Here is a 27,294-nt window from a genome sequence, read left to right as displayed (position 1 = left end):
TGTCGCCACCATAGCCCCCGAAACCAACCCATCGCCACGAGCCTTGTTCGAGTTCGCTGCCAATCGCGTTGCACGTGCACTTCACGACGGAGGTGATACCGACCCTCGCCTCGCCGGGTTGGAGCCGGTGCTGTTCATCGTGCTCCTGGCCCTATAGATGGCCAACACATCGGGGGCTCCGCCCGCCCTCCCTCTCGCGGGGGTGATCTGTTGTCTGGCCGACCTCGAGTATGCGGCCGACCATCGCCCGACCGGGCAACTTGTCCCTTGATGATGCCGAGCATCAGTACGGCGAGGAGGAATTGTTTGGCCCAGTCGACGACGGAGCCGACGGTGAGTTCGCTCCGGGCGACCACAGCGACTCCGGCCATCACTGGCCAAACAGTGACGAAGAAGGCGACATGGCAGCTCCGGGAGCTCCTCCGTCTTCTACCACTCGGAGGAAGACGACGACACGGAGGTCGATATGTTGAGCGACTTCGACGCCTCGGCAGAGTTGCCAGAGGAGCTGCCCATCGAGCCGGTGCGCAAGCGGCTTGCCCGCAAAGCGTAGAGGCTACTGCAGACGCCAGCAGATCGAGCGCAGCAGCGGGACCTGCCACCGATCGACGATGACCATAACCTCGGGAAACCCCTTTTCGAGGTGGCTGCCTCGAGCGACGAGCTCCTGGCGAGGGCAAAGGAAGGAACCCTCCCCGGGTTCCTCAACATGACTCGACCCAACGGCGTTGACCCAGTCGTCCAACGGCTGCTCAACGTCATTGACGCGACGACGCAGTGGAGGCTTGTGCCGGCGCTCGAGAACCCTCTGCTCGTGCGGGACACGCCGCTGCCCCCCTCCCGATTGCGCTGCACGCGCCTGAAAATGCGCGTTTCACCACGCGTATCCTAGCCACCGCTCGCCTGGCCGGGCTGGAGCTGGTCCTGCTGACCGTGCTCCTGGCCCTCTACATGGCCAACACACCGGCCGCTCCGCCCACCCTCCCTCTCGCGGGGGTGATCTGCGCACTCGCCAACCTCGAGTACGCAGCCCACCATCGCCACGCGGTCAAGTCCGTGGCGAGCGGCTGGGAGGCGGAGCAAAAGGCGGCCGAGGAGGACTACTTCGCCTGGTGCGATAAACTGCACTCCCCGGCGTGGCACACCCTGCCGCGGGTTCAACTACCAGCGACAAACATTGACAATTGGTGCGATGGGTATAGCCCGCAGCCCAACGCGCAGGACGTGGAATCCCCGGCTCTGCGCCTGTTCGACGTCGTTCTCACCGACGAGGACCGCCACCACGACATGGTGGACCTCAACGAGGACGGCGTCTTCGTCTTCGTCTTTGGCAAGACGACGAAGACGACCCAGATGGCTCGGTTCCTGTCGTGCCTCGTGCTGCGTATGCGGCACAAGTGCGGCAAGGGAGGGCCACGGCTCAAGGTCGATGAAGGGCACCTTTGCAGGTACCTCATCGGCCTGGTCAAGAGCCTCGGCTATCGCCGGACCGACGACACCGTCGGTCTGCTCGACAGGGCGACAGGGCTACCGCTCTGTTTCTCCGGCGACCGGTGGCACCCGCTCGCCCCGTTAGTGGCGAGCCACCGGCGCCACGGCGAGCCGTTCTCGGTGCACAACTTGTGCACCGAGCTGCGGATCGTTAATTACCTGCGCGGCTCGGCCCGCTGCTCCTCCCTCTTCGAGGCCCTCAAGGGCGTCGAGGGGTGGGTGCGGTGGCTCTATGAGAGCACGCAGGTCGGGCGGCAGTTTTACGGCGGACCCGCCAGTCTGCCGTTCCAGAGCCTGGCTCTGGAAGAGCTGCTGCACGAGTGGGGGGACAACTGCCTCGACCCCATCGAGGCAGTCCTCCTCGAGCCAGAGCTCGTGCCAGCGGCAGCTCGGCACGAGTGCGGAGACGACTGCACGGATCTCGATCCGTGCGTGCGCATGCGACGGGACTTTGCCCGTCTCGTCAACGCCCACAAGTTCGTGTATGGGGACCCAGAGCGCCCAGCGCCGCGTGCACCCCCCCCCCCCCCCCCCGCGCGCCACTGGCAACCGGCGGCTCCCACCCGCAGCTCTCCAAGTCTCGCGGCCCCCCCCCCCGCGCCATTGACGCGGTTGGCCAGGCCTGCTCTGGCCAGCTGGAGGCCTTTGGCCGCGTCCAGGACGAACTCGGCCCCACGATCTACCGGGAGGCCCAGTGCGCATCGTGCGGTACCAACAGCACGAAGCGTATCTTCAAGGACATTGACGTCAATGGCAAAAAGGTAAGCAGCCGTCCTAGCCCCCGCTATGCTGACAAGCAGCTCTGCCTCCCGTGCTGGAGCGGCAGGTCCGAGGCGCCGGAACCAACGACCGAGTGCACCGAGTGTGCAACGCCCATTGCCCACGCGGTAATGGGCATGTGCACTCGGTGCTACCAGCAGAAGCGGCCGGCGCGGCGCCTGGCCTGCTTCCGCTGCGGCGAGGTGACAACGGCCCGCGCCTGGTACCGCGAGGGCCCGGAGGTAAGTGAAACGGCAAGCGCGGCTCTGACTGTGCCAGTACAAGTGCCAAAAGTGTTACAACGAAGTCCGCAAGGACATACGGGAAAATCGGTGCCACCGACCCCATTGCCGGCCTCTGGCCCTCGGGGCCCGTACGAGAAAGGCGACATCTGGCCGAGGCTGGAGGACGCCGTCGCGAAGATTCGCAATGGGACGCTGGAGCCCACCATGCGACCGTCGGTGCATCCTCGGATGCCCGACCACTTCAATGGGCGGCTGGGTGGCGTGGCAGGCAGTCGGCCAAGGCAGGGTCTACTCGGTAAGTACGGGCGGACGCTCTTCCCGTCCAAGCAGTAGCACCAGTTGACATTGCACAGATCTGCCGGAAGCATGCCACCAGGGCCAAGCGCAGGGCCCTGGCGTTCAATTCGGCCAGGTGGCTGCGCGGTGTGTGGGCACCGCCCACACACAAAATTCTGGCACGAAGAGACAGAGGACATTTGGGTCTGTCACGAGTGCCACTGTGGATAAAGATGCATTGAGTCGCGGCCGGCGTATCTAGAGCTGCCCGTTGCCGCAATGGAAACACCGAATACACGGCCACGACGCAAGCGCGAGCGCGACCCCCTCATGCTTTCAGAGGAGCCACCGGGACCAGGGCGACCACCTTGGCCTGCACCTCATTCGCTTTCAAGGCCGCTAGCGGCTTGTGTTGTCACCAGGCAAAAATCGACAAAAAAGTCTTAACAGAGATTCAAGGCAGATGTATTTGTGTGCAGGGAGGGAGCGGGCCTCTCCTCCTGACGCCCTCGCCTTGTAGACCGAGTACAGAGGGTCCTGGGAGCTCTGCGTGCTGGAGCTGGTCCATGACTACCGGGCAATGTGGCCGTTTGTTGACATGGGAGTGCGATGAAGCAGGAATTGGTCCGTGTCAACAGGTTCAGCAGTAGGCAAAGCGTTCCTAGTGACACCGGGCATTGTAACCGCCATGGTATGCAGGTCAGAGCTTCAGACCCATGCGCAACGCCAGCCAGATCGCCCGTCACTGCACAGTTACCAGGGTGTCAGTGTCGTGCCGCAGGGGTTATGAATGGGCTGGAAGGGTTACAAATGCCACAAACCAAACACGTGCCTGGGTGTATCTACCCGCCCCGAGTCAATGTGTTGATTGTCCAGGAATTTCTAATCTGGCTGCGCCGGCGCCGGCAAGGCGGCCGGCTGGCGGCCTTTCCTTTGGGAATACATGTCGTGCGGCATATCCCTTGCGGAGCAAGTGATCGTCACGATGTTGTTAGTGGCACCAAACGTTAATGCTCAGACACTTCATGCACTGCAGGCAGCATCACGCAGCACAATGCATTGGTCACAACTGTAACAAGGCTCTAACACACTGCTGTTTTCGAGCCGACAGTGATGTTGAGGCCGTTCTTCCCATTAGATAAAACTCGATGTAGACTACCACTGCCCTGCTGCTCCAGGCCTCAAAACCCCTGCCCAGCCGCCTCGCAATGCGGTTGTAAAGTGACTTGCATCCTCGCTTAGTTGGGCTCGAGAGCACCGACGGGAAGGAGGAAGTAGGACGTGTCCTTGGTGAGGAGACCAGCGAGAGCGGTGTAGAAAGCGGCGAAGGCAGTGATCTGTTCGACTGTCAGCAAGAGTCAAATCGCGGGCACTTACCACACCGAGGACACCGCCAGCCTTCTGGGTCGTGAGGTGCTCCAGGAAGTGGCTCGCCGCGAGCGTCCAGAAGGTCACGTCGAGGAAGAGGAAGACGGTAACAAGGGCGATCGAGGAGCGGTGCGTGGCGATGAGGAAGATAAAGGTGACAACACTTCGTGCTGTCAGTACAGCTGTCCCAAAAAGTTTGACCGACGACACTCACCCCCACATGGACAGGTAGATACCGAGAGCCTGGTTGAGCATGTGCGAGTCGCCCTCGTAAGCCTTGAGGATGCCGGACGAAGGGACGAAGATGTAGCCAAACGAGAGCCAGAAAGCACCGTAGCAGGTGAAGGCGGTGCCACCAAAGGTGTTACCGACAGCCCACTCGAGGATACCAGCGACAAACTGGGCCAGACCGCCGAGCGCGAGGGCAAGGCCGACCACAACGTTGGGGTGGGTGATGCCGCGAACCTGGTAGTTGAAGAACGACAGCACAAAGGTCGTGCCAGCGAAGCTACGTCGACTTAGTACTGATGCGAGGTGCGCGCCGTCACATACGACATGAGACCGAGAGGGGCCGGGTTACCGAACTTGCGGTGGAAGACGGGGAACGCCGGCTGGCTGTTGTCGACCGGGTTGCCGCCGGGGGTGACGAATCGCGAGACCGCAGTACCAGACGAGTACTCGGCCTGGTTCTTGAGCTCAACGTTGGGAACGCCGTTGGTGTCAGCCGACATCGTGAGAGCCGTTGTTGTCGTGGGGGTAAGAGAAGAACGAGTAGAGCGGGGCGAGTGAGATGGGGCGCTTTCGCGATTGTTGAGTGCAAAAACAACTGTCGCCAAGTGACCACCTCCCTTATATACATCCCCTGGGCGTTCCCGGTGGCCCCTTGGCCGCAAATCCTAGGACCTACGCGACTGGAGACGAGTTGCCCATGGGGAACACGTCGAGGCGGTGGAGGCCCGAAGGGGTGCTCGAGCGTCATGGTGGCGCAGTGTGGCCGACGCAAGCCCTTCACGTACCTTCACATAGGGACGGACAAAGACTTCACATGGGCCTACTTTGGGGCATCAGCTGACAATGCCAAGCATCCGCACAGACCAAATAAACCGTCGCTTATTGCACAACCGATTGTCAAGGAGGGTAGGTAACAAAAATGTCGGCCAAATGGTAGTATGGACCCTTTGGTAGACCCACTGCTACGCGCAGCAACACGTTCGCGCCGTGCTAAAGCCAACCCCACTACAATCACAAAACGGTGGACGTTGCCGATGCAAAGTGCCGAACGTTTGCGATCTACACTCGTACGCCCCTGGAATCCCTCTCCGCCCTTGGGCGTCCTGCCTAATCGACGACGACACCGGCTTTAGTCGTCCGATTCCGTAAGGGTAAACCTGAGGCCCGGGTCTTGTGCCTCACAAGCCGCCATCGCAACCAGGACTTGATGGCTTTTGACGCGGCTGTGGAGGGGGCCGCTGGGGACGGGCCGCAGGGTCAGTCTGCCGGCCCTGCCGCGCCTGCCGAGCCGACCAGGCCGACCATGCTGATGCCCTCGTGGGTGGACCAAAGTGCGGCTTTGGCCTGCTCACCCTGATCAGATCATGCTGGAATCGCTGCTGCAACAGTACTGGCATAGACGCCCGTATGGAACACGATTGCCTGGGTGAGGTCTGGTGCGTTCCGACACCTCACGGAATGACAAACGCGATAAAGATTCAACAACCTCGGACCCACTTCTCGGAACGCACGGGCCTACGGTGCGGAACGCGCGGGCCTGGGGGCGACAAATCCATGGACCTGCGCGACTGGGTCAGCGCGTCAGTCTGGGGATCTTGCCCTTTGGCGGCGGCGAGGGCTTGTTGCGAAAAGGCCTGTGAAAGCCAAGCCAAGGGGGGCGGCGTCGTCAATGTCGAATACCAGCAAAGTCGAAAGCGCGCGCGGCGATGTGGGGACGCAGCCGGACCAATCGGTCAAAAACAAAAGAAATCTATTACAAATAACCCCTAAAGCACGGACAATCTTGGACAACGCAGCCCCGACGCAGCACCTCGAACCCCAGCTTCGGCCAGACGCCCATGGCTATGCATCAAGGGACTATGACCTCTGGGTACGCGTGCACGTCGAGCACGCGCGCTCAGGCGCTGCTCAGATGCCTGAAAGGTGGCGCCTGGCGTCACTGCAAGCTCCAGCCGCCTTCGGCGCCGGCGCCGGTCGGGTCGGTGCGGGGTGGTGTGATCACCGGCTACCAAGGCCTCTGATGGTACCCAGGGAATGCTGGGCTCGCCAAACCCTACAGACCCGAGGAATGGCGCCGCTTGCATACCGACATTCCTGCAGTAAACCGAACGACGCCGATAAACGGCTGGTACCCCGCATCGTCTTGTTAATCAAGTGGCCCCGGCTCATCGTGGTACCAACTTTGCCGGGCCCCGAGCTCGCCCAGATCGAGCACAGATGGAAAGCAGACCGAGCACAGGCCGACGCCCCATGGGGGAACGACGTGGGTGACCATCTCGATGGTGGGGGGGCAAGCTCACCTCGCATCGACCTCGCCTCGTTCGTCGCGAACCAGCAAAATCGCGCACGGTTAACGCTCTTGCCGTGGACCTGTGTCGATGCCCCAGCGACTACGCGTCGCGCGCACGTCGGCATTAACGTCAACTTCGGGCCTGAACCGCGTTGGTTCAACGCAAGACGTGGCTCGATTGCAGGGTCGTTGGACATACGCCACCCCGCGGTTGGAAACAGTCGACGCGGTGGTCTGACTAGTCTGACGCTGATACACACGACGTTCCATTCTTGGCGCGTGTCGAGGATTATCCTTGACGAGGAAAAAAAAAGGAAACAGCAGCAGCAACAACAAGCCCCATGCTTTGCCGGGTGACGTCGTGGTAGTCGCGTGTGGGGCGCTGGGGGGTAATTCGGTCACCGCCAAGGGGGTGTTATTGACCTTGTCTGAGTGGTTTGCGATCTTCTGCGCTCCGTGCTCTGCACAGCTCGCCTCGGCATTCTTGCTGCATGTGGTGAGTCGTCTGGCTCGTGCTCGGCCCCAGTTGTGTTGCAAAACCAACAGCTCGGTCCATCACAAGGGTATCGCGAGGGCGGTGGCACAGTCCCACCTCTGCACAGTGCGGACCATGTCCATCGTGTTGTTGTCAGCTGCTGACCATGTTTCGATCGTCATGAATCCAGTGAGACGAGAGTCGTTCTCGACTCTGCAATGTTGGGGGGCAGACTGGCATTTGCCACTCCTGCCGGATGTAACCGCGTCACCGCCGATTGCCGCCGCGGACGCCCGTCGTGACGCGCCACACGCCTTTCCACGATTCTCAAACTCGGGCTGGCCATTCCAGACACGATCATGTCGACACTCTCTCCATCAAGCTGCACATAATGGTGCGTGTCCCAACAAGCTCACAGGCACTGATCACGACACAGTCACAACGACGACTCCCAGCATTGGATCACAAGCACACGCCGGCAGCACCGTACTCGAACCACCGCGATGCCGCCCACGCCCTGCAGGAAGTTGCCATCTCCCTCATCGACTCGGGACTGCGGATTCTCCAGTCCGACATCCTCACAGACGAGCAGCTCCAGCATGAGAGCGTATTGATACCGGGGGGCTCGCTGGGCAAGCACTTTCGGCACGTCACGGAAATGTTCGACGCGTTCCTGCTTCCCCTGTCAACTACAACGACCGCCGGCGGGCCATTGGTGATCGACTACGATGCCGAGCTACCACGCTCGCGTCATCTCACCGCTCGATCGGTCTCGCACGCCCGCCAGGCGATGGAGGGTGTGCGTACCGGTCTCGCGGCTCTCGGCAACGTCGGCGACCTCGCGTCGTTATTGGGTGGCGAGGTCGAAGTGGTGGCTCTCACACCAAGTCGCCAAGAGCTGAATAGCACACTGGGGCGCGAGGTGAGTCCACATCCTGTTCCAGTCTCTGACATCAGCTATGGTTCTGCTCCCTCCACGCTATTCATCACTACACGATGATTCGGACCATTGCGGTTCATGAGCTAGTGAGTGGCGACGACGAGCTAGTGACTGACGCTTCGCAGGGGCTGTCGCTCTCTCCAGACTTTGGGACTGCTCCAGCAACCCTGCTGTACAGGAGCAGGCCTTCAGAGCCCGCAGACAAGGTTTGGGCCAAGTTGTAGCAAGTCGGGCTGGGACTCGGCCATGGGCTCGTGTTGGATACGTGTTGTAGCATCGACCATTACATAAACCCGGCGCACCTCGGGGATGAATACTGTATCTCATGACAGGCTCAGTCGTACGGCGACAGCACGCTCGTACAGTCGGCTCTTCTGCTCGTCAGCGTTGGCGAGGCAAAGTGCACGCATCGTAACATTACAATCTCGGGACGAGGTGTAATAGTCACGTGATCCGATCGAATGTTGACCACCACTTATCCGTCATCGATGTTTCCAACTCGTTCCTCGATTCATCCATTCTCCACTCAACCACGTCGTCTGCACCTTTCTCATCATGGTAAGTGGGCAAGAAGCGGCAGTGACGCGTAGCAGTGCTGACACTCTTCCCCACAGTCCAAGCATCACACCGGTAAGCTTCCTCGCGGCGGGCCCGAAGGACGTCCTGAGCACCTGCTGACCAAGTGTCTCAGATCTTCTCCTCTGTCGTCGACAGCCTGGCATCGGTACGTATACTCTGGGCGCGTCGACTACAAGCTAACGCCCCAGCCATTGGACGTGTGTGCGAAAAGTGTGATGGTCGATGGTGAGTACCGCGGTCTGGCTTGCGAGACAGATGCTGACAGCGACCCAGCCCAGTCTGCGACTCGCACGTCCGGCCAATGACCCTCGTCCATGTCTGTGACGAGTGCTCATGTGAGTAGCCTCGTAGCATCTTGAGCGCCTGCTGACGCAGAGTAGTCGGCAACGGTGCTGGCAAGTGCATCATCTGCGGATCGTCCGGTGAGTGGCTCCCTTCTGACCCGTCGACACATCTGACCTTCCTCAGCCATCTCAGACGCATACTACTGCACAGAATGTGAGTTGCCATGGACTACAGCGACTGCAGAGCTGACACCACTAGGCACACGGTTAGAGAAGGACCGTGACGGCTGCCCAAGAGTCATCAATGTGAGTGGCAAAGCAGCCCCCCGTGGGATGACTAACATCCGTCCAGTTGGGTGCTTCTCGTGTCGACGCCTTCTACGAACGAAAGAAGCTTGGGTAAGTGCCTCGGCTTGCTACTGGGATCGATTCTGACGCCCCAGTCAACAAGGAGGAGGGTTCAAGAAGGGATAGCCGTGTCCTACACCCAAAGTCACCATGCATTGTTTGTCGAGCTCCTCCATGTCGCTCTTACCCGTCCAGAATGCAGACCCCTGCCGTCAGCTCCACGCCAACGATCCCTTGACTCACCTGGCCGAAGGGCACACCATTCAGGCTGCAAGGGAGCAGCACGGACCCCGCGATCCAAGATGCGGTACCGAATGTCGTGCATGCGAGGGAGGGCTTCGAGAACACCTGAATTGTTAGACTAACGTGCGGCGCCAACTCACTTCGAGGATAACCATTCGCGCCTGGACCACTCCAGAAGAGCTCGGCGAGCGCAGCTGCGCGGGGCCACATGACGCTCTCAAGGTTGGCCTCGTCGGTCTGCTCGGCCCAGAGCGACGCCTGGCCACCGAGCACCAGCTTCCTCTGGGACTCTTCAATGTTCTTGTACGGGTCGAACCTGGCTAGTCAGCTTGTCACCCCACCGTCGCACCCACGAGATGATCTTCATCCATGTCTTGAACGGGTCGCACCAGCTGTTGCCTTGGCCGCCGTCTGCGGAAATCCATCCGCCTTGACCACAATCCTGCTGACTCAGCCTCTGCCGAGCACACACGGCCAACTAACCAGATAGAAGTAGTCGGCTGCGGCATGAACGATCCGGTACCCCTTGTCCACAACACGCCGGGCGTCCTTGCTGTCGACCCAGATCTCAACCACAGTGTTGTTGCTGAGGCCAGTGTTGTTGTAGGCAATGGCCTGGGGTCAGCCACAAGGAACCACCCTGCACTTGCCATTTCCTGCCACACAACCGCAGTGCGGCGACTCTCTGCGAGCGTGTCGTGCGTGCGCCGAGTAAAGTCACGGAGAGCGTCTTCGATTGTCCAGCCCTTCTCGGCCAGCGCCTTCGCGGTCGGCTCGTCCTCCTCCTAGTAAGCCGCTTCAGCGGGCCTGTCGCGCGCCACAACCCACCATGCACTTCATGTTGATCTCGTCGCCCCCGGTGCCAAAGTACTGGCTCCTGGTCACGCCCATCGCCGCCCGGAAGAGCTTGGACGTAAACTCGGTCACCTGCGAGTCGGCGAAACGCAGCTGGCCCGCGGGCGGCTGGTGCGCACGGCCCGTCCACGGCCGCTTGTCGTGGCAGGCGATGTAGTCGGGGTACGCCTCGCCGATGATGGACGTGTGGCCGGGCGTGTCGATCTCCATCACGACGTCGATGCCGCGCTTGGGTCAGCTCGATCAATGTCGGCAGGCCCACCTCTCCAGCGTACTGGACAATGTCGCGGACGTCGTCCTCGCTGTACACCCGGCCGCGATACGCGCCCTTTTGTGCGAGCAGCGGGAACTCGAACAGGTCCAGCGGCCACGAGTTGGAGTCGGTAATATGCCAGTGGAACACGTTGAGCTGGCTTCAGTGGCTGCGTTGCCGTCGACTTACCTTGACCATGGCCATCGTATCGAGTATCCTGAAGATGCTGTGCTTGCTAAAGTAGTGGCGCGAGGTGTCGAGCAGGACCGCACGCCACGGGAACGCGGGCTTGTCCTCGATCTCGTACGGCGCGAACGGCACGTACTTGACCCCCTCCGGTTCGACCCCGCTGCCTAAGGGCACCTGCCCCGGTGCCTTCTGCGCGCTGCCCAAGCCCACGGCCACCCCGTCAACATGGTACACGAGGTTCTCAAACGTCGTCAGGCCGCGGAACAGGCCGAGGGCGGTCCCCGCGACGGCGTGGGCACGGCCCTGGGTCGCCACCGAGAGCCTGTACCCCTCTGCATCTCTGCGCTTCTCGACCGGCGCCGTCGCGTGCGAGAGGATCGAGCCGTAGTCGGCCTCGGGTGCAAACGAAAGGACCAGCGTGTCGAGGTAGTGTGCGCAGCCCTGCCCGTCCTCGAAGAACTCGAGGCCGCCCGAGACGGACAGGTATTCGTGTCGCCGGTTCATCAGGGTGACGCCTGCCCGCTCGATCGCCATGAGCAGGTCGTGCGGGGCCTCCTTGCCGCCGAGAGACGCGGCGTCGAGCTCGATGGCAAAGTCCTTGCTCAGGCACACGACTGTGCTGCCCACCGATGCCTTGGTGGGGAACGGCAGCAGGTTCAGCTTGCTCGGCCCGGCGGCCGAGGCGCGGAGGGAGAGCAGGCCGAGCGCGGCCGCGATAAGGGGGGCGAGCATGGAGAGGAGGGCCGGCCACGGGATGGGCATCGGCTCGTCGGTCTGTCGCGGTGTGGCGAGCGGCGTGGCGAGCAGTGCAGCTCGAGGTGGATTCTACGATGTGGTCGATGATATAGACGTCAGGGTGGAGGAGCGTCGGCCTTCGGCGACTTGGCCGGTGGGTTAACCGACGAGGCCAGTGCCGCCGGCTCGGTGCGCCACCAGTTGAGGCCATGCATTCAGCGGCGCTGCACCGTTGATGCACTCTGCATGATCGGGGAACTCGACTCCAGCTGCACATGCTCTGGCAGTTGCCGGCCATGGCAAGCTCCACCACAGTCGTTGGTGCCCAGGCCGAGCCATCTCTCAAGGCTTTCCAGCCTCCTCTCCGTCACGTCGGCTCATACTGGGCCACAACCCCGACCATGTCCTAGTGCATCGGGTCTTTCGGGCTCCTCTCCGCCTCTCTCGACGTGCGAGGTGCATGGCTCCGCTTCCATTCAGATCCCTTGCGATGGCCACTCCGGACTCCTCATGGGGCGACGACTAGCCCCAAGCATTCCTTCGGGTCCGCTCTGGGTCGTTCCACATTAGAGATAAAGGGCGAAGCCGGACAAGTCGAGACCAATTGGGTGCGCTGACAAGTCGTGCTAGCGGCGCGGGTGTAGCACAGGATTGAAACACGCGCCGAGATGGCGCGGTTGGGAGGAAGCTAATGAGACCATCCGTCACGACGCTGACGTTTGGTTAGATCCCAGTGTCTTGGCGGCGGTGTGTACGAGGTAAGGCTTACGCGTCGACTTGCTCGCTGCTGCGGAGACGTTGTGGCCAAGGTTCAAGAGCACCGCAGCGCTGCGGCGGCCGGCGGCGGCGGCGGAGGCGGTCTGTGCGTCTGCCACGCCGAGAGGGAGGCTGAAACGACGTCATGAAGATTTGAGGGGCTCCGGACGGCCATGTTGCTCCCGCCACCGCCTTCCCTGCGCTTACTCCTGGCTGGCTGGCTGCGTTTGCACTGCTAAGTCGTCGTCGTTGCGCGGTGCAAAACACGACAGATCAACAATCGTCGTACTACACTGCCTCGCCTCACACTCTGGTGCCAAGTGCATTGCCGCCCATAGCAACCACAACTCTTCCACTCACACCATCATACGCATCGACAATCCCCCCCTCTTCGCTACACTCCACTACCCGCACATCACTTGGCCCAGGCATTGCCAAACAAAACAACAAGCCCAACCTCCGTGCCCCACAAAAACAGCACGTCGTTTCATCCCAGCCTACAACCAGTAAGCCTCCCCTCCCAGTGGAGCTGCAGTGGATCCATGTACTCACACCACCAGTGAACCGACTCAAGTCAGCGTTCTCGTCGGGCGCTTCAAAGGTCACTGGTGCCTTTGAGCGCGAGGGCAGCACCCTCCAGCAGCTCGGCAACGCAGAGCACGAAGAACAGCCCATTCTCAATGAACCGACCATCACGCGAGCCCAGATTGTGATTCACGGCGCCGTCATGTTCTTGACCTTTATCGCCATCTGCACAATGGGAGCTGTCGCCGGCTTCCAGAGCAAGTGGCTCAAGACTGTCTGTGAGTTTGAAATGCTGGCTGAGCGGACCGTGACTGATTTCCCTTTCCAGCTGGCGGAACAGGGTTCACCCTCTTCCTCTTGCTCCTGTCGTTCATCCTGTCTTGCATTCTTCTTACCATCCCCATTGTCTACGACAGGTGAGGCTGGCACCCGAGCTCGAGAACTGACATTCCAGGTGGGACAGGCTCAAGAGGAGCGCCCAGTTCCTGTCGCAACCTCGCTCCAAGTTAATCCTGGGCATCTTTGGCGCTATCCTCATGCTTATCGCTGCGTTCATTGTCACCATCAGTGCATGGGGTGCCAAGGTGAGTTGCCTCATTCCGGCGTGTGCTAATGCTCCAGGGCTGCAAGAACCCCGACAACGACCCTCACGAGAAGCTCGGCGACGACTTCAAGCATGGCCTCAAGGGCTGGTGCACTACCAAGAAGGCTTCAGCCATCTTTGACTGGTTCGCGCTTGGAGGATGGGGCGCCCTGGTGGCACTCGCCGGCATCGAGTTCCGCAACGACCGCCAGGTTACCCGCCACCGCGAGCCCAGCTTCGTCCCTCCCCAGTCCCCTACCGGCGAAGAAGGCACCCAGCGCTACGACCCTGTCCGCAACAACCGCGGCGAGGACGACGACGTGTTTGCCGACAAGCACGAGGCCTACCCCCTTGGGCCCTCTGGCGGAGCGTCGTACCGGAATTTCCAGGCCGACAGCGCCATGGCTCGGCCCAGTGTGGACGCGTACGGCGCGTTCGACGGGGACATGCCCGGAGCAGCCCCCCAGCGCTCCAGCCGCACGATGCAGATGGCTTTCCAGGACCCTTGTGAGTTCATGTCGGCGCAAGATTAGCCGCTGACAGTTCAGACGCCGATGTCAGGGCATCAGTCCTTGCCGACCAAGGCTACGCGGGCGGCAACAGCGCACCACTCTATGGTGTCCCAGAGGCCGGTCAGCTATACGGCGGCAGCAACGACCCGTACGCGCTCCCTCAATCGCAGTCGCACTCGCAGCCGCGTCCCCAGCCCCCAAGATACTAAGCAGCATGGCATCGCGAACGGCGGCGCCGTGCGGCATTATTCTGTCTTTAATCTCGGCTATTCACAGCCTACGCATGCAGCGCATACACTACACACATTAGAGGCTGACGGCGAGGCCAAGGCCGGTGAGGCCGAGGAAGGAGACGAGGTTGAGGGACGACGCGATGCCGTGGAGGGTGGAGAAGTCCTTGTTGAGCTTGACCATGGCCTCGGATGGCTTCAGGTGTCAGCAATATGTCGCACGCGCAGCAGCTCACGTTGGCATCGCTGTAGGCCTTGCCCTCGGCCGCCTCGAGGCGGTGACGCTCGAGCGAGACCTGGACGGCCTTGGGGCCGACGACGAGGAGGTTTGCGAGCTGGGGGACAAAGCCGGCGAGGATCAAGAGGCCCTGGACACCCTCCTCGAGCTGCCACCAGTGGGGCGCCTTGAGGACCGAGCCGACGAGGTTGGGGTGGAAGTAGAGGTGGGCGCCGAGGAGGGCGCCGGTGAGCGCCGTCGACGCGGCAAAGTACAGGGGCTGGAGCTGGGCCTGGAGCTGGCCAAACGTCTTGCGGTCGAGCGTGCCAAATGCCTTGAAGGACGACTGCGTTGTCAGCGTCGCTCGCTTGCTCGCTCGACGTCGCCCTCGCCCCCGCCTCTCCCCCCCGGCCCACGTCGGCACATCACCGCGTCACTCACGACTGTCTGCCACACGTTGGTGCCCAGGGCCGTGCCCCAGGTGAGCAGGTAGAAACCCTTGAGGGTAAAGGGGGCGAGCGCCTTGTTAATCACTCCCGACATGTTGGCTGAAGAGAATGCGAATGCAAATGCTGTGGCGACGTTGCGACCCAAAGTCGACAGCCATGCCGACGACCGTGGTCGGCGCGGCCCAAGTGACGAACGTTCCGACAACCGCGCCTGCTTTATTCAAGCACCCCCCAATGTTGGTTACAATGACGTCATGGCCTGCCTCACTTCCCAATCGCGACATTTGTTTATCAATTCTATAACATTGATTAGAACAAATGTACATGGGCTATGACAACGTGGCGGGAGGAGGACCCAACAGGGGCTATCAGCTGCGAGAAACACTGGTTGCTTGTGGTGCAGGCTGGCTAAACTGCGGACGACCAAGCGACGAGGGCAGCGAATTACTGGCCGTGTTGGCTGACGAAATGGTCGGTGGTGCTGGCGCAGCCTTCGCCCCAGATAGCGATGATCCCGACGACGCTCCGGGCGCAAGCAGGTGGTGCTGGAAAGTGTTTTGGGGTGGTGTCGCAGAACCGGAAAGATAGTCGGCCAGACCAGCAAACCGAGACGATGCGTTTGCACTCGCACCTGGCTGCCCTCCGTGCGTGGCGGAGCCTAGCCCCGCCCCACCAGGGCGACGGATACCAGGCTTGACATCTGCCGCCGCTGATGAGGCCGCATGGGTCGTCGAGTTTGGAGCATGGCCGGACGATCCGCCAAGCTGATGTACGCGACCGGGGAGCCCATTCGCAGCCTTTCGGTCACCGTTGGCGTGTCCGCCTCCGGCTCCGAACGCTTCAGAGTTCAGAGGCGAGCGGAAGTCCTTCCTAGGGTCGGACGCCTGAGAGGTTGAAGCAGCCGGCGGGGCCGCGGGCCTGTGTGCTGCAGGCGCCTTGTGCGGAAGAGCGGCTGGAGGTGGCCTGGCTTGAGGTCGCGACGGCCCACTGAACTGGTGTTGGCGGGCTTCAGCGTCATTCGATTCTTCTTGCAAGTAGTTGGCAGGGTGCTGCTGTTGTTGCTGATAAGGGTACGCTGATGTAGACGGCCCAGCAAACTGGCCATACACTGCGGGTGAAGCATGACGGGAGGCATGTTGCTGCTGCTGCTGTTGCTGCTGCGCCTGTTGCTGCGCCTGCTGCTGTTGCTGACGTCGCAGCTTGCAAGTCAGCACAGATTCAGGGGGAGCACTCACGTCCATCAATGCCAGGTCGTTCACAGCATCCTCTGTTGTCAACCTCGAGGGAACTGCCCCAGCGGACCAGTCGAATGGCTTCGGGGCTCTGTCGTAGCGCGGGACAGGTTTCGTGACCTTTGGTGTCTCAATCTCGTTCTTCTCTCTGGCCAACTTGCGCCGTTTGCTCCACGTGTGCTCAAACTCTTCCCAGTGCGACTGGTCACGCTCATCCTGTACCCGTTAGCCAAGATCAGCCTCCTCAGACTTACAGTCCACGTCGACCATGCCAGCTTGCGCTCGACCTTGCGCCAGATTTCGAGATCTGCGATGGTCTCTGCATACCGCTGCGAAGCAACTTCGTGCAGGCGCTCTCTCCTGGATTGGAGGGTCTTGTTGAGGGCGATGAGAGCTGGGTGCGTCCCTGCATGTCAGCGCCGTTCCACCCACGCAGCGCTCACCGTTCAAAACCATTTCCTCCTCTCGAGCCGCCTCCTCCAAGCGCTCAACATAGAGCCTGTCTCGAAGAGATGCAAACTTGACTTCCAGGGCCAGGAGGGCCCGCATGGCGGCTGGTGCTGGCGGAGGCGCATGGGACGAGTGAGCCTGAGAGCGAAGTGGGGCGGCTGCTGAGGAGTCCTCTGAGGAGCATAGTCAGCGACTGATACAGCTCAAGCTCTGGACCCACCATTGGCCTCGGGGGCGTCCTCCTCGCCGTTCTCGTCCTCCGCTCCCTCGTCGTCACCTGAGGGAGCGTCCACGGTCACGACGACTTCAGCCTCAGCTTCAGCTGCAGCCTCAGCTTCAGCTGCAGCCTCAGCCTCAGCCTCAGCTTCAGCATCCATGTCCACGTCGGCCTCTTCCTCGGCACCCGAGTCGCTTGCTGCGAGGTCGTTGCCGCCCTCCTCGGCGTCCTCGGCCGTGTCTGGCTCGGCTCGCAGAGTGGTGTCGGCATCCTCCGCGTCATCGTCGACGGCAGCTGGGTCGAGCTTGTCGTCATTCAAATCATCGGCGTCCTCGTCCTCGTCCATTCCATCATCATCGGCGTCTTCGATGCGACCGTGCTCTCCTGGTGGCGAGGAAGGTAGCGCCTGCGACCGAGGGCCGTCGGAGGGCGGCGGTGGGGTGAGGGAAGGGGAAGGAGACGAAGGGCCACGACGGCCTGGCCTGGTGGATGTCAGTAGGTGTTCACGGCGAGCGACTCACTGCTTTGGTGCTGGGATATCCACGCCGTCGGCATCACCATCAACGCCATCAACGGGATCCTCGCCCTCGTCGTCGAGCCCATCGTCACCGGCAGCGTCTTCCTCCACCTCTTCTTCCTCCTCTTCCTCTTCCTCGTCGAGGCGTTCGGCTTCGTCCTCCAGGTCGTCCTCATCCTCTGTGAGCTCGCTATCTGTTAACGGCTCCGTCAGAGTCGTTGGACTGCTGCCGCCGATGATGTCGCCGTCATCGGGGTCGGCTCCAGCAGCTGGGCCGAGGTCAAATGTGGCCGGGGGCGTGTCACCGTTTGCCGCCGGCGCCTGTAGGGGCGACGGCGACGCCGACGATAGCGGAGATGACGACCTGCGCTGTGTCGACATGGATGGCCGTCCACTTGGAGCTGGGGGGGCCAAATCGAGTCAGCGGCGCGAGCTGCAGCGAGCGATGTTGATAGGGTGGACCAGTGGTGATGGATGTGGGGCTGGTGGAGTGGGTGGTGAGGTGCAGCTATGGGGGCAGCGTTGGGGGACGAGGTGTGGGGATATGGCGATGAGGGAGCTCTGTCGTCTAGAATGTCTGAAGGATGTATGATGAGAAGGAAGAAATGGACGCGTCTGGTGTGGGTGATGATGATGGGGGTGGGTTGGGGTGCGCAAGTTGTCGTCGGTGTGACCTTGACTACTGGCGGGCTGTATGCAGCATGGGTCACTCTGGCTGGTTGCCGCCGCCGCACGCAACCAGGCTATTACAGCCGCCGTCGACCGACAATGAGTGGGATGGGGATAGTAGGCGCGCAGAAATTATCATGACCTATTGTTCTTTTGGGCGCGCCTTTAGGAAAAAGGCGTGCAAGGTTCATTCCATTACGTCAACGCCTTGTTGTTGAATCGCAACAACACAACCGAGTGGCGTTACCACTTGTGTGTGTCTTGTTGTCCACAAAGACAAGCTTAGACAGAAGCTACATTCCACTGATGGCAAGCACACAGTGTGCACAGCCGGGGCAACCACATGTGGGCCAACAGATTGATTCACCCGGCACGCCCAGCACTATGGCACTGTGGAAGCCGTGTGAAGGCAGCCACAGATACGAGGGTCACCGAGCCCGCTCGACTATGCGAAGTTCGCATCGTCCCAGCTTAAAGGCTCTGCCAAGGTAATCGTTCGAGTAGGCTGGCGCCGGCTGGCTGAGCGCAGAGCGTTTCTAGTGCCGTTGCCTTGGTCAGCTGGACCATAACTTGCAGCCGTCTACAGCCATTCCCCAGCCTCGACGTGCGGGCCTCACGAGGTCAGCAATCGGCATCGGGTTTGGGTATCGTCAGGGGCCATCAGCCGCCAAGTAAGAGGCCGTACGCTGCGGATATGGGTCGGTAGATGAGTGAACGAGATGTCGAAGAGCAGCCTGAGTTCAAGTGCCACACGCCGGGGTTAGGTGGCGACATGGGTGGCATCAATCCCACGTCATTTATTATCAAAGTGTATTCAGTCGAGTCAGTCCTGAGCCAAGGCAGGGACCAAAGCTTTACCGCAATGCATCGCCCTGGGTGCGGGGGCGCGGGCGGGCGCGGGCGGGCTCGACCGGCCTGGGGCACTGGCATGCACACGCACAAGCATGGCGGGCAGGCAGGTAGGGTTAGGGCGTGCTACAAGGCGTGCGCGCGACTCGTCAAAGGCGTGGGCGGTGGACTGTGCTAGGCTGACCGCTGGCCGCTAGGCGCTGCACGCTGGCGGGCACTTGGACCCGTCCAGTGCAAGTCTGCGCCTGCCAACGAGCCAGCCAGCGCCAGCCAGCCAGTGCGCCAGCCAGCCGAGCCATCCACTCAGTTGCTGCCGCCCGTCCGTCTCCACCACTCAGCTCGCTCACTCACTCGCCGCGCCCCTTTCCAACTTGGAGCTTCCATAGTTATCCATTCTCCTACATCCATCAGACGTTCACTCGTCATCCACAACCCCCTTCTTCTCTACCTCTACCCATCGTGAGTGCACCCTGTCACCTCATGCAGGTGTGCAACATCGACTACAACCACCGCGTGTTGTTTCTTGCCCCGCTACACTCGGGTTCATTGTGCTGACTGTGTCTTCCCCCGCTTTCCACCCTCTTGCCACCGCAACTCTTTCAACTCCATTCGGCATCACAGCGACCGACCGCTACTGCATTAGTTTAGCATCATGGCCCTCAAGCGCATTAACAAGGTACGTTTGCTCGCTGCTGGCAGACTGTAGAGGGCCGGGCCTCGAGTTCGCCGTGTCGACTGCGACGTGGCCCCGATTGCACGGCCCTCTCTCTCTCGCTCCACCTTGCCCGTTCCTGCACCGCACTGCTCACACGACACCTTTCAACAGGAGCTCATCGACCTTGGCCGTGACCCCCCAAGCTCGTGCTCGGCTGGTCCTATCGGCGACAACCTCTTCCAGTGGCAGGCGACCATCATGGGCCCCGTGAGTACCTCTGCAAGCTGCGTGGCGATGACGTGACTGACACACTTGTCCCAGGCTGACTCGCCATACTCGGGTGGTGTCTTCTTCCTGTGAGTTGCTTTGCACCTGCTCATGTTCTCGTGCTAATGCCATGCAGCTCTCTCACCTTCCCCACCGACTACCCCTTCAAGCCTCCCAAGGTTTCCTTCACCACCAAGATCTACCACCCGAACATCAACGCCAACGGCTCGATCTGCCTGGACATTCTGAGGGACCAGTGGAGCCCTGCTCTTACCATCTCGAAGGGTGAGCAGCTCGTGGTGCTCTATGCTGCGACCGACTAACACGTTTTTCAGTGCTCCTGTCAATCTGCTCCATGCTCACCGACCCCAACCCTGACGACCCGCTTGTCCCCGAGATCGCGCACGTGAGTTGCATTCAATGGCTCGCAGAAGTGGTTGCTGATGACTTCAGACCTACAAGACCGACCGCCCGCGCTACGAGGCGACTGCCAGGGAATGGACCAGGAAGTAAGTAAACCTGCTACGGTCACACGAGGCAGCCCTCTAACGAACAACGCAGGTACGCCACCTAAGCGCGTCCATGCAGGTTGTCGTACCCCCCAGTCATGAGTCATGCAGATTCTCACGTCTATGAGCAACTAGTAGTGACATGTTGCATTCGTTAACTGTCCCATGGGTGGTGGTTACCGGGTTCTGCGTCAGGCTCTGGCTTCGATGCTCGTTGAACGTACTGACTCTGCGGGACACTGTCGCCAGCACGGTTCCTGAGCTTTCCCGGGTCGCCGGGCGCCCAAGGCCGCGCACAGGACAGCCAACGCCACTGACATCCCAAGTCACACCGTGCACTCCTATCGACATCACATGAGACTGACGGGAGCAGCCGCCACATCTTCAGGCAAGCATTATTCATCGATGGGTACCTAAATACCAAGACAGTGTTTAACAAAGACTAGCTGGCGAGATCCTGATAAAGAGAGAGAGAGAGAGAGAGCGCGCGAGAGCGAGAGAGAGAGAGGCAAAGAGAGAGGGAGAGAGAAACATTAATGCGCCCCAGGTGCAGATGCCGAGGTATATGAGCAGCGATAGCTCAATCAACAGCGGCTGCCTGTTCGAGGGATGCATCGCCTTCCAGAACTTAGTCCTCAAGGTATCGAACACCACCCTTGAGGTATCCTAACTGAGGGCAGCGTCAGCACATGGCACTCGAAGACAACGACAGGACTCACCATAAACAACCTGAAATCGTCGAGAACAAACGGAACCACGACAGTGCCAACAAACTGCGCAGCGCGGGTGATACGCGACTCGATGCCCTTGTACGTCTTTTGCGAGAGCGCATTGTAAGAGGGTGTGCACGGGCCGGTGAAGCAACGTAAATGGTCGTCGATGACTTGGACGCTGTAGAACAGCTGGCCGAGCAGATCGACGTAGCGATCGGGTGAGTCGTTGCCGCGCGACATCTTGTCCACGCGGGCACTAAGGCGCGAGCCCCAGGAGCTCTTGCTCTTGCCCTTCCAGGTGCCCACAGACACTCCCTTGCTTTGGAGTGTCTTGTAAGCCACGTCGAGCTCGTCGTCGAGGCCTTCGAGGGCCACAGAGAGGTCATCGCCAGCTCGAACCGCGAGATCGACTGTCTGCTTGGACAAGCGTGTGGCGGCTGAAGGGTCGTAACGGTTCTCGCGCTTGCCTTCCAACAAGGCAGCTCCGGACGTCTTGATGCTGTCGAGATACGGGAGTAGTGCCTCGATAGCACGGACCTTTGCCTCCTGGCCGGCCAATTTGGGGTGCCCTCCGCGAGACGAATTGCTGGGAGCCCGCCAGTTTGCCGGCTTCCACACAGCTGGGTCGATATGCAGAGAGTTTGTGAGATAGGCTCCTGATCCCGAGGTATCCATGGATGTGTACAGGATCCGGAAAAGATGAAAAGGCCGGTGGATAGCATCAACCGGTTGTGCGTCCGGCCGGGGACTGAGGTAGGCCGAGCCCTGCATCCGCAACGGAGGTGCTAGTGTCGATCTTAACACGGTCTGCAGCGGCACAAAGGCAGTCGGCTCGGTGTCGCCATTGGTGCCAAACGTGGATCTCGTGCGAATGCGCCGTGACGAAGTCGCGTCGGACATCGAGTCTGCCACGGACTCGTTTGCGTTTGTTGGCACGGGACTGAGTTCAGCCATGGATGAGATCGAAGCATCGCCAGCGGGGCGGTGATTTCTGCGCTGGCTGATGGTGCCCTGGGCTGTAGTCGGGCTGACCAGGAAGCGCTCGGCGCTTGAAGAGGACGGTGTTGTCTGAACGCGCGGCGCCTCCGTGGTTGCAGGCGTTGGAGATGCGACTACGGCAGCTGCGCCGGCCGCTGTTGCAACCGACGCCACGGCGGCGGCAGTCGAAGGTGGAAGAGGCGGCAATGGCCGGTCGTCGGAAGCGATGCTGCTTCTAGGTGAAGCCTCGACAGGTGCCAGAGAACGTGCGGCGCCTTCCTTCGCTGCGGCGATAAGGCCGTCTGGGTCGTCGACGCCATCGACCCCTGATAAATCGGCCTCCTCGTCTAAGCCAAAAGATTGCTTGGAAGCAGGCTTTTTTCTTCTCTTGCCCGCAGACGATGGGACAGGAGATCTCAATGCCGCGCTGGATCCTGGTTCGTTTGCTCCGCCAATGGGTGATTCTCCGCTGAGATGTGCTGCTGCTGGTGGCGGCGGTGTTGAGTTGACGCTGCTAGTCGTCGAGTCGAGGTTGATGACCCGGAGACCAGTCGACAGGGTGTCCTGCTCCTCGGTGTCTTCATAGGCAGACAAGAGCGTGATACGCGCCATATACGCGTCGTGCTACTCGGGTCAGCACCCGTGCGACGCGCCGTCTGAAGCGGGGCAGACTCACGATTCCCCTCAATGTCCTGCCTTCTTCCTCATTCTTGCCAGACGATCGCTTGCCCTCGGTGGCGGTGGGCTCGACACCAACGCGCTCCATGACGACGCGGAGCTTGGTCACGGCGTCTCGATAGGCGGCAAGGGCTCCGGCAACGTCGTTGCCCTTGTCCATCTCGACTGCGCGCTGGGCGAGGTCGAGGGCGGTCTGTAACAGCTGACGCGACGGGACGCGGGGCTGCATGCTCGACCGCTGCGAGCCCGCGTCCGAGGCGGCGTCGGCATGGTCGGGCAGGAGGGACGCTATCGTCGAGTCGGGCGAGGTGACGCCAGCAGCGGATGACAGCATTTTTCCTGGGGGAGAGAGCGAGGCGAAAGTCGGCCCCTTGGTGGGCTCAAGTAGACCGTCGTGCACTGCGCATCGTCGTCAGCAAAAGAATCCAATGGGCGAGGGAGCGGTTGGCCGTCGCCGGCGAGCCCGGCCAAGGCTGCTCTGGCAGCCCGTCTCCGTGCAAGCCGGGCAGAGATTGTGATGTGTCTTTGGTGTGCTCGCAAGACTTGGCTCGCGTGATGGACACGAGAACTCGGGGCCACGGCGAGGCAGCAGAGCTCTAGAACACGGAGGTTCGGGTTCCAAGTGCCTGTCGAACGCCAATCAGGATGGGATTGTTCAACGTACGCTTCAAGTCACCGTTCGACGTTGAGAGGGATGACGCGAGGTGAGTTCCATTCTCCATCCCGAACGAGGCCGTGTTGAGCGCGCGTCCTTCTGCACGTCGACGATGCAGAGAGGGAGGGCGGTGGGTGGTGGGTGGAGGCGGGGGGATTGATGCGCGCGTGTCACGATGCGGGCGTCGTCGAGATGGGCGCGGCGGGTGGGGGACGCGATGGATGCGTGTCGATCGACTGGGGAGAGTGTGATGTCAAAGTCACAAAGGTCGTGTTGGTGGTGATCGATCGCGCGGAAATGAGGTCGTCGACGTCGTGTGGATGGGTCGTCGTCGTTGTCGTTGTCGTCGTCGTCGTCGACTAGCGCAGTAGGTGTTGTGCTCGGCGTAGGTGGATTAGGGGGGGGCGAGACGAGTTGGCAAGGAAAGGAAAGAGTACTATAGAGTAATAGTTGCGAGTGAGTGCAAGGATGATGTTGATGGATGATGGCAGTCGACATTGATGCATGGTGCTGGCTGCCATGGCACGTCCTGCATCCACCCGGCCAGCAACCCAGGGACGGCGCCAGAGACGGCGGCGGCGGCGGACGCGGACGACGGGCCTCGGGCCTCGGGCCTCGGGACCTCCAAGGGCACGACGAGACGACGGCACGCACGCACGAGCGCGGCACGGCGCGGCGGGCGCGGCGGGCGCGGCGGCGGAGGCGGCGGCGGCGGGGCGGGCCACTACACCTTTCTCGCGTTCAAGTGTCACTTTTACCCTTGATATTTATTTGTATTCCTCGGCACGCTCTGGCCAATTCGTAGTGTCGTAAGTGAGGCAGGTGGGAGGTAGCGCAGCGCAGCGCAGCGGCACGACGAGCAGCTGCAGCAGGCAGCAAGCAGCACCAGCCAACATGCCGTTTATGCACAGCCAGCGGCAATCAAGGCATGAATGAAGGCGGCGGCGGCGTCAGCGGCTGCTCGGTGGCGGCGGGCAGTAGCAGCTCGCTCCAGCAACTCCAAGAGCCGGCCCAGTGTCGCCGTCGTCCTCTTCTCTGCAACTTAAGGGATCTAGTAGGCGGCCCTTGATTGACTCCTGGCCGTCCGCTGCTAGCCAGCACACGCGCGGAACCTGATTCGCGTCGTAGCAGTCGCAAAGCAAGCTGCAGCTGCTAGTCGCCGATGCATGCGGTAACGCCGAGCAGGGTCCCGGGCCACCTAGCAGGCCAGCGGCCCAGCAGCCAGCTACACAGGCTAGGCTCGACTGGCGGCCTGGCGCGGGTGGCGGAGGCGCTCTACAAGACGGCGGGACGATCAGTGTTCCCGGCTGGCGTGTGGCGTCGGGGGGGAAGGGGGGAGGGACGAGGCTAGGAGCTGCGGGCGCGACCTATGCCTCCTTGCCAACTGCGATTTGTAGTTTCAACACGCCCGACAGGCATTGGCGCGATTGCCGCGTGTGCACGGCCAATGCCACGCGAGTGCGTGTCGGCGGCATGCTGTGGAGCGGGGGGGCAGACTGCGCTGCCGGCCTGCCGGGGCATGCCAGATCCAAGTGCTCGACAAGCCTGGCCGGATTAGCCGTCGTGCGTCACAGGTGCCTTGCATAAGCTTGCTGCGTGTTCTGTCAATGCGCGACATGCCCGGGCCGTATTGTTACAGAACACGGGGAGCTCCTGTCGCAGAGCCTGACACACTGAAGCAGCCCGCACCCGACCCGCCCGCCCCTCCTTCACGCCCGGACAATGAAACGAGATACCCATAGACTGGAAGCAAGCTATCTAGAGCAAGAGTGCCAAAAAAGAGATACTATGGTATGGCGTGGTGTCGATTATCTTCCACCGTCAACCCTCATGGCGGCCCCAACAGCCGACCTCCTCTAACGTCCATTAAGACACCTGGCGGCTGGGCCGCAAGCGCCGACAAGATTACTGCTGAGCAAGAGGCGTGAACTTGAGCTTGCAGTTGTCCTTGGGGAAGATGGCGGCGATAACCTGGACCTCGTCCGAGAGGTCGGTGCGCTCGTGCTTCCAGTCGTACAGGACCGACGCAGTGCCGAGTGTGGCAGTAAGGTGCATCGTGGCGTACTGGCCACCAATGCACTTGTGGGGGCCGCTGCCCCAGACGAGGTAGTTCTGGGGCTTGGACTCGGCAATGGGGAGCGTGCCGTCCTCGTCGGCGAGCCACCTCTCGGGCTTGAACCTGTCAGGCTCGGGGTAGCACGTCTCGTCGTGGAGCGAGTTCCAGAAGGCGGGGATGACCATCGAGCCCTTGGGGACAGTGTACTCGGGGGTGATGGGGAACGCCTTGGTGGTGAGGTAGGGGACCATGATGACGGGGGGCATGAGGCGGAGGACCTCCTTGATGACGGCGCGGGTGTAGACCATGTCCTCGACGAGGTCGAGGGTGAGGGGAGCGTCGACGTCGCCACCACGGACACGGAACTGCTCCTCGCGGATCTTGGCGAGAACCTCTGGGTTGTCGGCGGTGAGCTGGAAGGCCCAGACAATGGCCGACGACATGGCGTCCTGGGAAGCAAAGAGGAACGAGAGGATGACCATGGCAATCTCCTTGTCCGAGTACTCGCGGCTGAGGAGACGGGCCTGCTCGCCGTCGCTCGACTTGGCGTCAATCATGGCGCGGACCCACTCGTCGAGAAGGCACTCGGGCTCGTTGGCGCTGTCGGCCATGCGGATCTTGGCGGCGGCCGAGGCGGCCATGAGGTGCTTCATGACAGCCTTGCGGGCCTGGATGGCGTTGTAGACCTTGGTACCGGGGATGGCGAGGGGGAAGTTGACGAGCTCGAGAGCGACGGTGATGAGCCAGTACTTCTTGTTGATCTCGTCACGCTGGGCGTCGTTGAGGTAGGGGCCAAGGAAGACGGAAAGCGACGTCTCCATGTTGAGGTCGCGCATGGGAAGCATCATCTCGGTGGGGGTCTTGTAGTCGTTGACCCAGCTCTCAAAGGTGCGGCGGTAGATGCGCTCCTGGATGGGGAGGTAGATGGACAGGGCCTTCTGGGTGAAGAGGACGTTGAGGGCCTTGCGGTAGTCGGCGTGAACCTTGCCGTGGAGGAAGACCCAGTTCTCGGGGAGGAGGACCTTCTTGGCCGAGGCGACAAGGCAGGGTTCGGCATGGTTGGGCGAGTTGAGGATCTTGCGCGCGAGCTCGTTGGACGAGCCGATGACAATAAAGCTGGGCGTGGCGGTCAGCTCCCGAGTTCGCCACACGCCCGCCCAGGTAGCCACTTACATGTTGAACACCGAGACACACGACAGGGGACCCGAGTACCACTGCTTCTTGTAGTTTGCGAGCGTGGGGTTGAGCGAGTCGGCAAACTTTCCAATGACGGGGATGGTCCACTTGTCGCCGGGGAGGTGGGCCTTCTTGGCGCGGTAGACGGCCTGCTCGAGGAGCAGGAGGGTGAGGATGACGGTGAGGATGGTCGCGGCCGTCGTCTTGCTGTTTGGGGCGGCCGAGAAAGAAGCGTGGCACGACCAAGAGGCAAGTCAATGTCGGTCAGGGCCGGCCATGAAACGCGTCGGTCGGTCGGTCGCATTGACCCAAGGCACATTGGGGTGGTCGCAGAATGGGGTAGTCATGATTCGGCGGCATGGTACGATGATTGCGACGCATTGACCAAGGCCAAGGAGGTCAGGAGAGATGGCCGTCGGGGTGGGTCGGGTCGGGTTGAGAGAGGGACGAGGAGGATCGACGAGGAGAGGTTCAAGAAAAGCCACGGTCAGCATCGCTCGACGACAGCAAACACGACGCGCGCGACTCACGTGTCAAAGGTGACGCCGGCCTTTGTGAGGCTGCCGAGTCCCCACGACTTGACCGTGTCAAAGTCGACGAGGGACGTGGGGCGGGGGATGAGCTTTGACGCTGGAGCTGCCATGGTTGGAGATGGTGCTGCTGTTGCTATTGCTACTGCTGCCGATTTTACGCGTTGTTGTCAAGGTGGCAGGAGGGGGCGGAGAGGAGCCAAGGGCGAGGGGCAGTTCTCTCGAGGGTGTATGGGCCAGTCGGCGGAGAGGAGCACTTGGCCTATGCTACAGTGACTGATCTATGTGGAGATGATGTAGATGGACGAGA

At 61.3% G+C, this 27,294-nt stretch overlaps 11 protein-coding genes across 11 annotated transcripts; 5 read left to right on the top strand and 6 right to left on the bottom strand.

Moving 5' to 3' along the window:
- Positions 1–230: 230 nt before the first annotated feature.
- Q8F55_007729 (uncharacterized protein) lies at positions 231–3,174 on the top strand (the record flags this gene model as incomplete). The annotated part of the gene is made up of 7 exons (XM_069356149.1): positions 231–333; positions 893–1,971; positions 2,061–2,252; positions 2,292–2,492; positions 2,768–2,790; positions 2,849–2,918; positions 3,112–3,174. The coding sequence occupies 7 exons, from the start codon at positions 231–233 to the stop codon at positions 3,172–3,174; spliced, it is 1,731 nt and encodes a 576-aa protein (XP_069205990.1).
- Positions 3,175–4,009: 835 nt separating this feature from the next.
- On the bottom strand, positions 4,010–4,870 carry Q8F55_007728 (uncharacterized protein; the record flags this gene model as incomplete). The annotated part of the gene is made up of 4 exons (XM_069356148.1): positions 4,010–4,108; positions 4,149–4,302; positions 4,354–4,647; positions 4,692–4,870. The coding sequence occupies 4 exons, from the start codon at positions 4,868–4,870 to the stop codon at positions 4,010–4,012; spliced, it is 726 nt and encodes a 241-aa protein (XP_069205989.1).
- Positions 4,871–7,526: 2,656 nt separating this feature from the next.
- Positions 7,527–8,299, top strand: Q8F55_007727 (uncharacterized protein; the record flags this gene model as incomplete). The annotated part of the gene is made up of 4 exons (XM_069356147.1): positions 7,527–7,529; positions 7,572–8,057; positions 8,093–8,161; positions 8,201–8,299. The coding sequence occupies 4 exons, from the start codon at positions 7,527–7,529 to the stop codon at positions 8,297–8,299; spliced, it is 657 nt and encodes a 218-aa protein (XP_069205988.1).
- Positions 8,300–8,630: 331 nt separating this feature from the next.
- On the top strand, positions 8,631–9,412 carry ini1 (Pre-mRNA-splicing factor ini1; the record flags this gene model as incomplete). The annotated part of the gene is made up of 10 exons (XM_069356146.1): positions 8,631–8,633; positions 8,690–8,705; positions 8,767–8,799; positions 8,843–8,879; positions 8,928–8,989; positions 9,035–9,076; positions 9,123–9,152; positions 9,198–9,244; positions 9,291–9,337; positions 9,382–9,412. The coding sequence occupies 10 exons, from the start codon at positions 8,631–8,633 to the stop codon at positions 9,410–9,412; spliced, it is 348 nt and encodes a 115-aa protein (XP_069205987.1).
- Positions 9,413–9,469: 57 nt separating this feature from the next.
- NAG1_2 (Glucosamine-6-phosphate isomerase (Glucosamine-6-phosphate deaminase) (GNPDA) (GlcN6P deaminase)) lies at positions 9,470–11,558 on the bottom strand (the record flags this gene model as incomplete). Its single annotated transcript, XM_069356145.1, has 9 exons — positions 9,470–9,492; positions 9,530–9,634; positions 9,670–9,845; positions 9,883–9,971; positions 10,013–10,144; positions 10,195–10,314; positions 10,358–10,612; positions 10,647–10,793; positions 10,827–11,558. 9 exons carry the CDS (start codon positions 11,556–11,558, stop codon positions 9,470–9,472), a joined length of 1,779 nt encoding a protein of 592 aa, XP_069205986.1.
- Positions 11,559–12,252: 694 nt separating this feature from the next.
- Q8F55_007724 (uncharacterized protein) lies at positions 12,253–14,146 on the top strand (the record flags this gene model as incomplete). Its single annotated transcript, XM_069356144.1, has 7 exons — positions 12,253–12,283; positions 12,746–12,823; positions 12,878–13,120; positions 13,171–13,258; positions 13,297–13,426; positions 13,464–13,932; positions 13,974–14,146. 7 exons carry the CDS (start codon positions 12,253–12,255, stop codon positions 14,144–14,146), a joined length of 1,212 nt encoding a protein of 403 aa, XP_069205985.1.
- A 97-nt stretch (positions 14,147–14,243) lies between these two features.
- Positions 14,244–14,927, bottom strand: Q8F55_007723 (uncharacterized protein; the record flags this gene model as incomplete). Its single annotated transcript, XM_069356143.1, has 3 exons — positions 14,244–14,363; positions 14,404–14,730; positions 14,826–14,927. 3 exons carry the CDS (start codon positions 14,925–14,927, stop codon positions 14,244–14,246), a joined length of 549 nt encoding a protein of 182 aa, XP_069205984.1.
- A 274-nt stretch (positions 14,928–15,201) lies between these two features.
- Q8F55_007722 (uncharacterized protein) lies at positions 15,202–17,630 on the bottom strand (the record flags this gene model as incomplete). The annotated part of the gene is made up of 6 exons (XM_069356142.1): positions 15,202–16,032; positions 16,069–16,281; positions 16,320–16,471; positions 16,509–16,688; positions 16,736–17,214; positions 17,254–17,630. The coding sequence occupies 6 exons, from the start codon at positions 17,628–17,630 to the stop codon at positions 15,202–15,204; spliced, it is 2,232 nt and encodes a 743-aa protein (XP_069205983.1).
- Positions 17,631–19,419: 1,789 nt separating this feature from the next.
- UBC4 (Ubiquitin-conjugating enzyme E2 4) lies at positions 19,420–20,263 on the top strand (the record flags this gene model as incomplete). Its single annotated transcript, XM_069356141.1, has 7 exons — positions 19,420–19,443; positions 19,594–19,689; positions 19,744–19,778; positions 19,826–19,974; positions 20,025–20,095; positions 20,143–20,198; positions 20,251–20,263. The coding sequence occupies 7 exons, from the start codon at positions 19,420–19,422 to the stop codon at positions 20,261–20,263; spliced, it is 444 nt and encodes a 147-aa protein (XP_069205982.1).
- Positions 20,264–20,826: 563 nt separating this feature from the next.
- Positions 20,827–23,289, bottom strand: Q8F55_007720 (uncharacterized protein; the record flags this gene model as incomplete). Its single annotated transcript, XM_069356140.1, has 4 exons — positions 20,827–20,868; positions 20,918–22,513; positions 22,566–22,966; positions 23,232–23,289. The coding sequence occupies 4 exons, from the start codon at positions 23,287–23,289 to the stop codon at positions 20,827–20,829; spliced, it is 2,097 nt and encodes a 698-aa protein (XP_069205981.1).
- A 1,838-nt stretch (positions 23,290–25,127) lies between these two features.
- ERG5 (RNA polymerase C-22 sterol desaturase) lies at positions 25,128–27,097 on the bottom strand (the record flags this gene model as incomplete). The annotated part of the gene is made up of 3 exons (XM_069356139.1): positions 25,128–26,394; positions 26,452–26,661; positions 26,985–27,097. 3 exons carry the CDS (start codon positions 27,095–27,097, stop codon positions 25,128–25,130), a joined length of 1,590 nt encoding a protein of 529 aa, XP_069205980.1.
- Between the last annotated feature and the right edge of the window lie 197 nt (positions 27,098–27,294).

Source organism: Vanrija albida (assembly GCF_041260175.1).
Source record: "Vanrija albida strain AlHP1 chromosome Unknown contig_6, whole genome shotgun sequence".
Lineage (NCBI taxonomy): Eukaryota > Fungi > Basidiomycota > Tremellomycetes > Trichosporonales > Trichosporonaceae > Vanrija > Vanrija albida.
The sequence above is the reverse complement of the archived record's forward strand: the minus strand, read 5'-3'. Positions and strand labels throughout refer to the sequence as shown.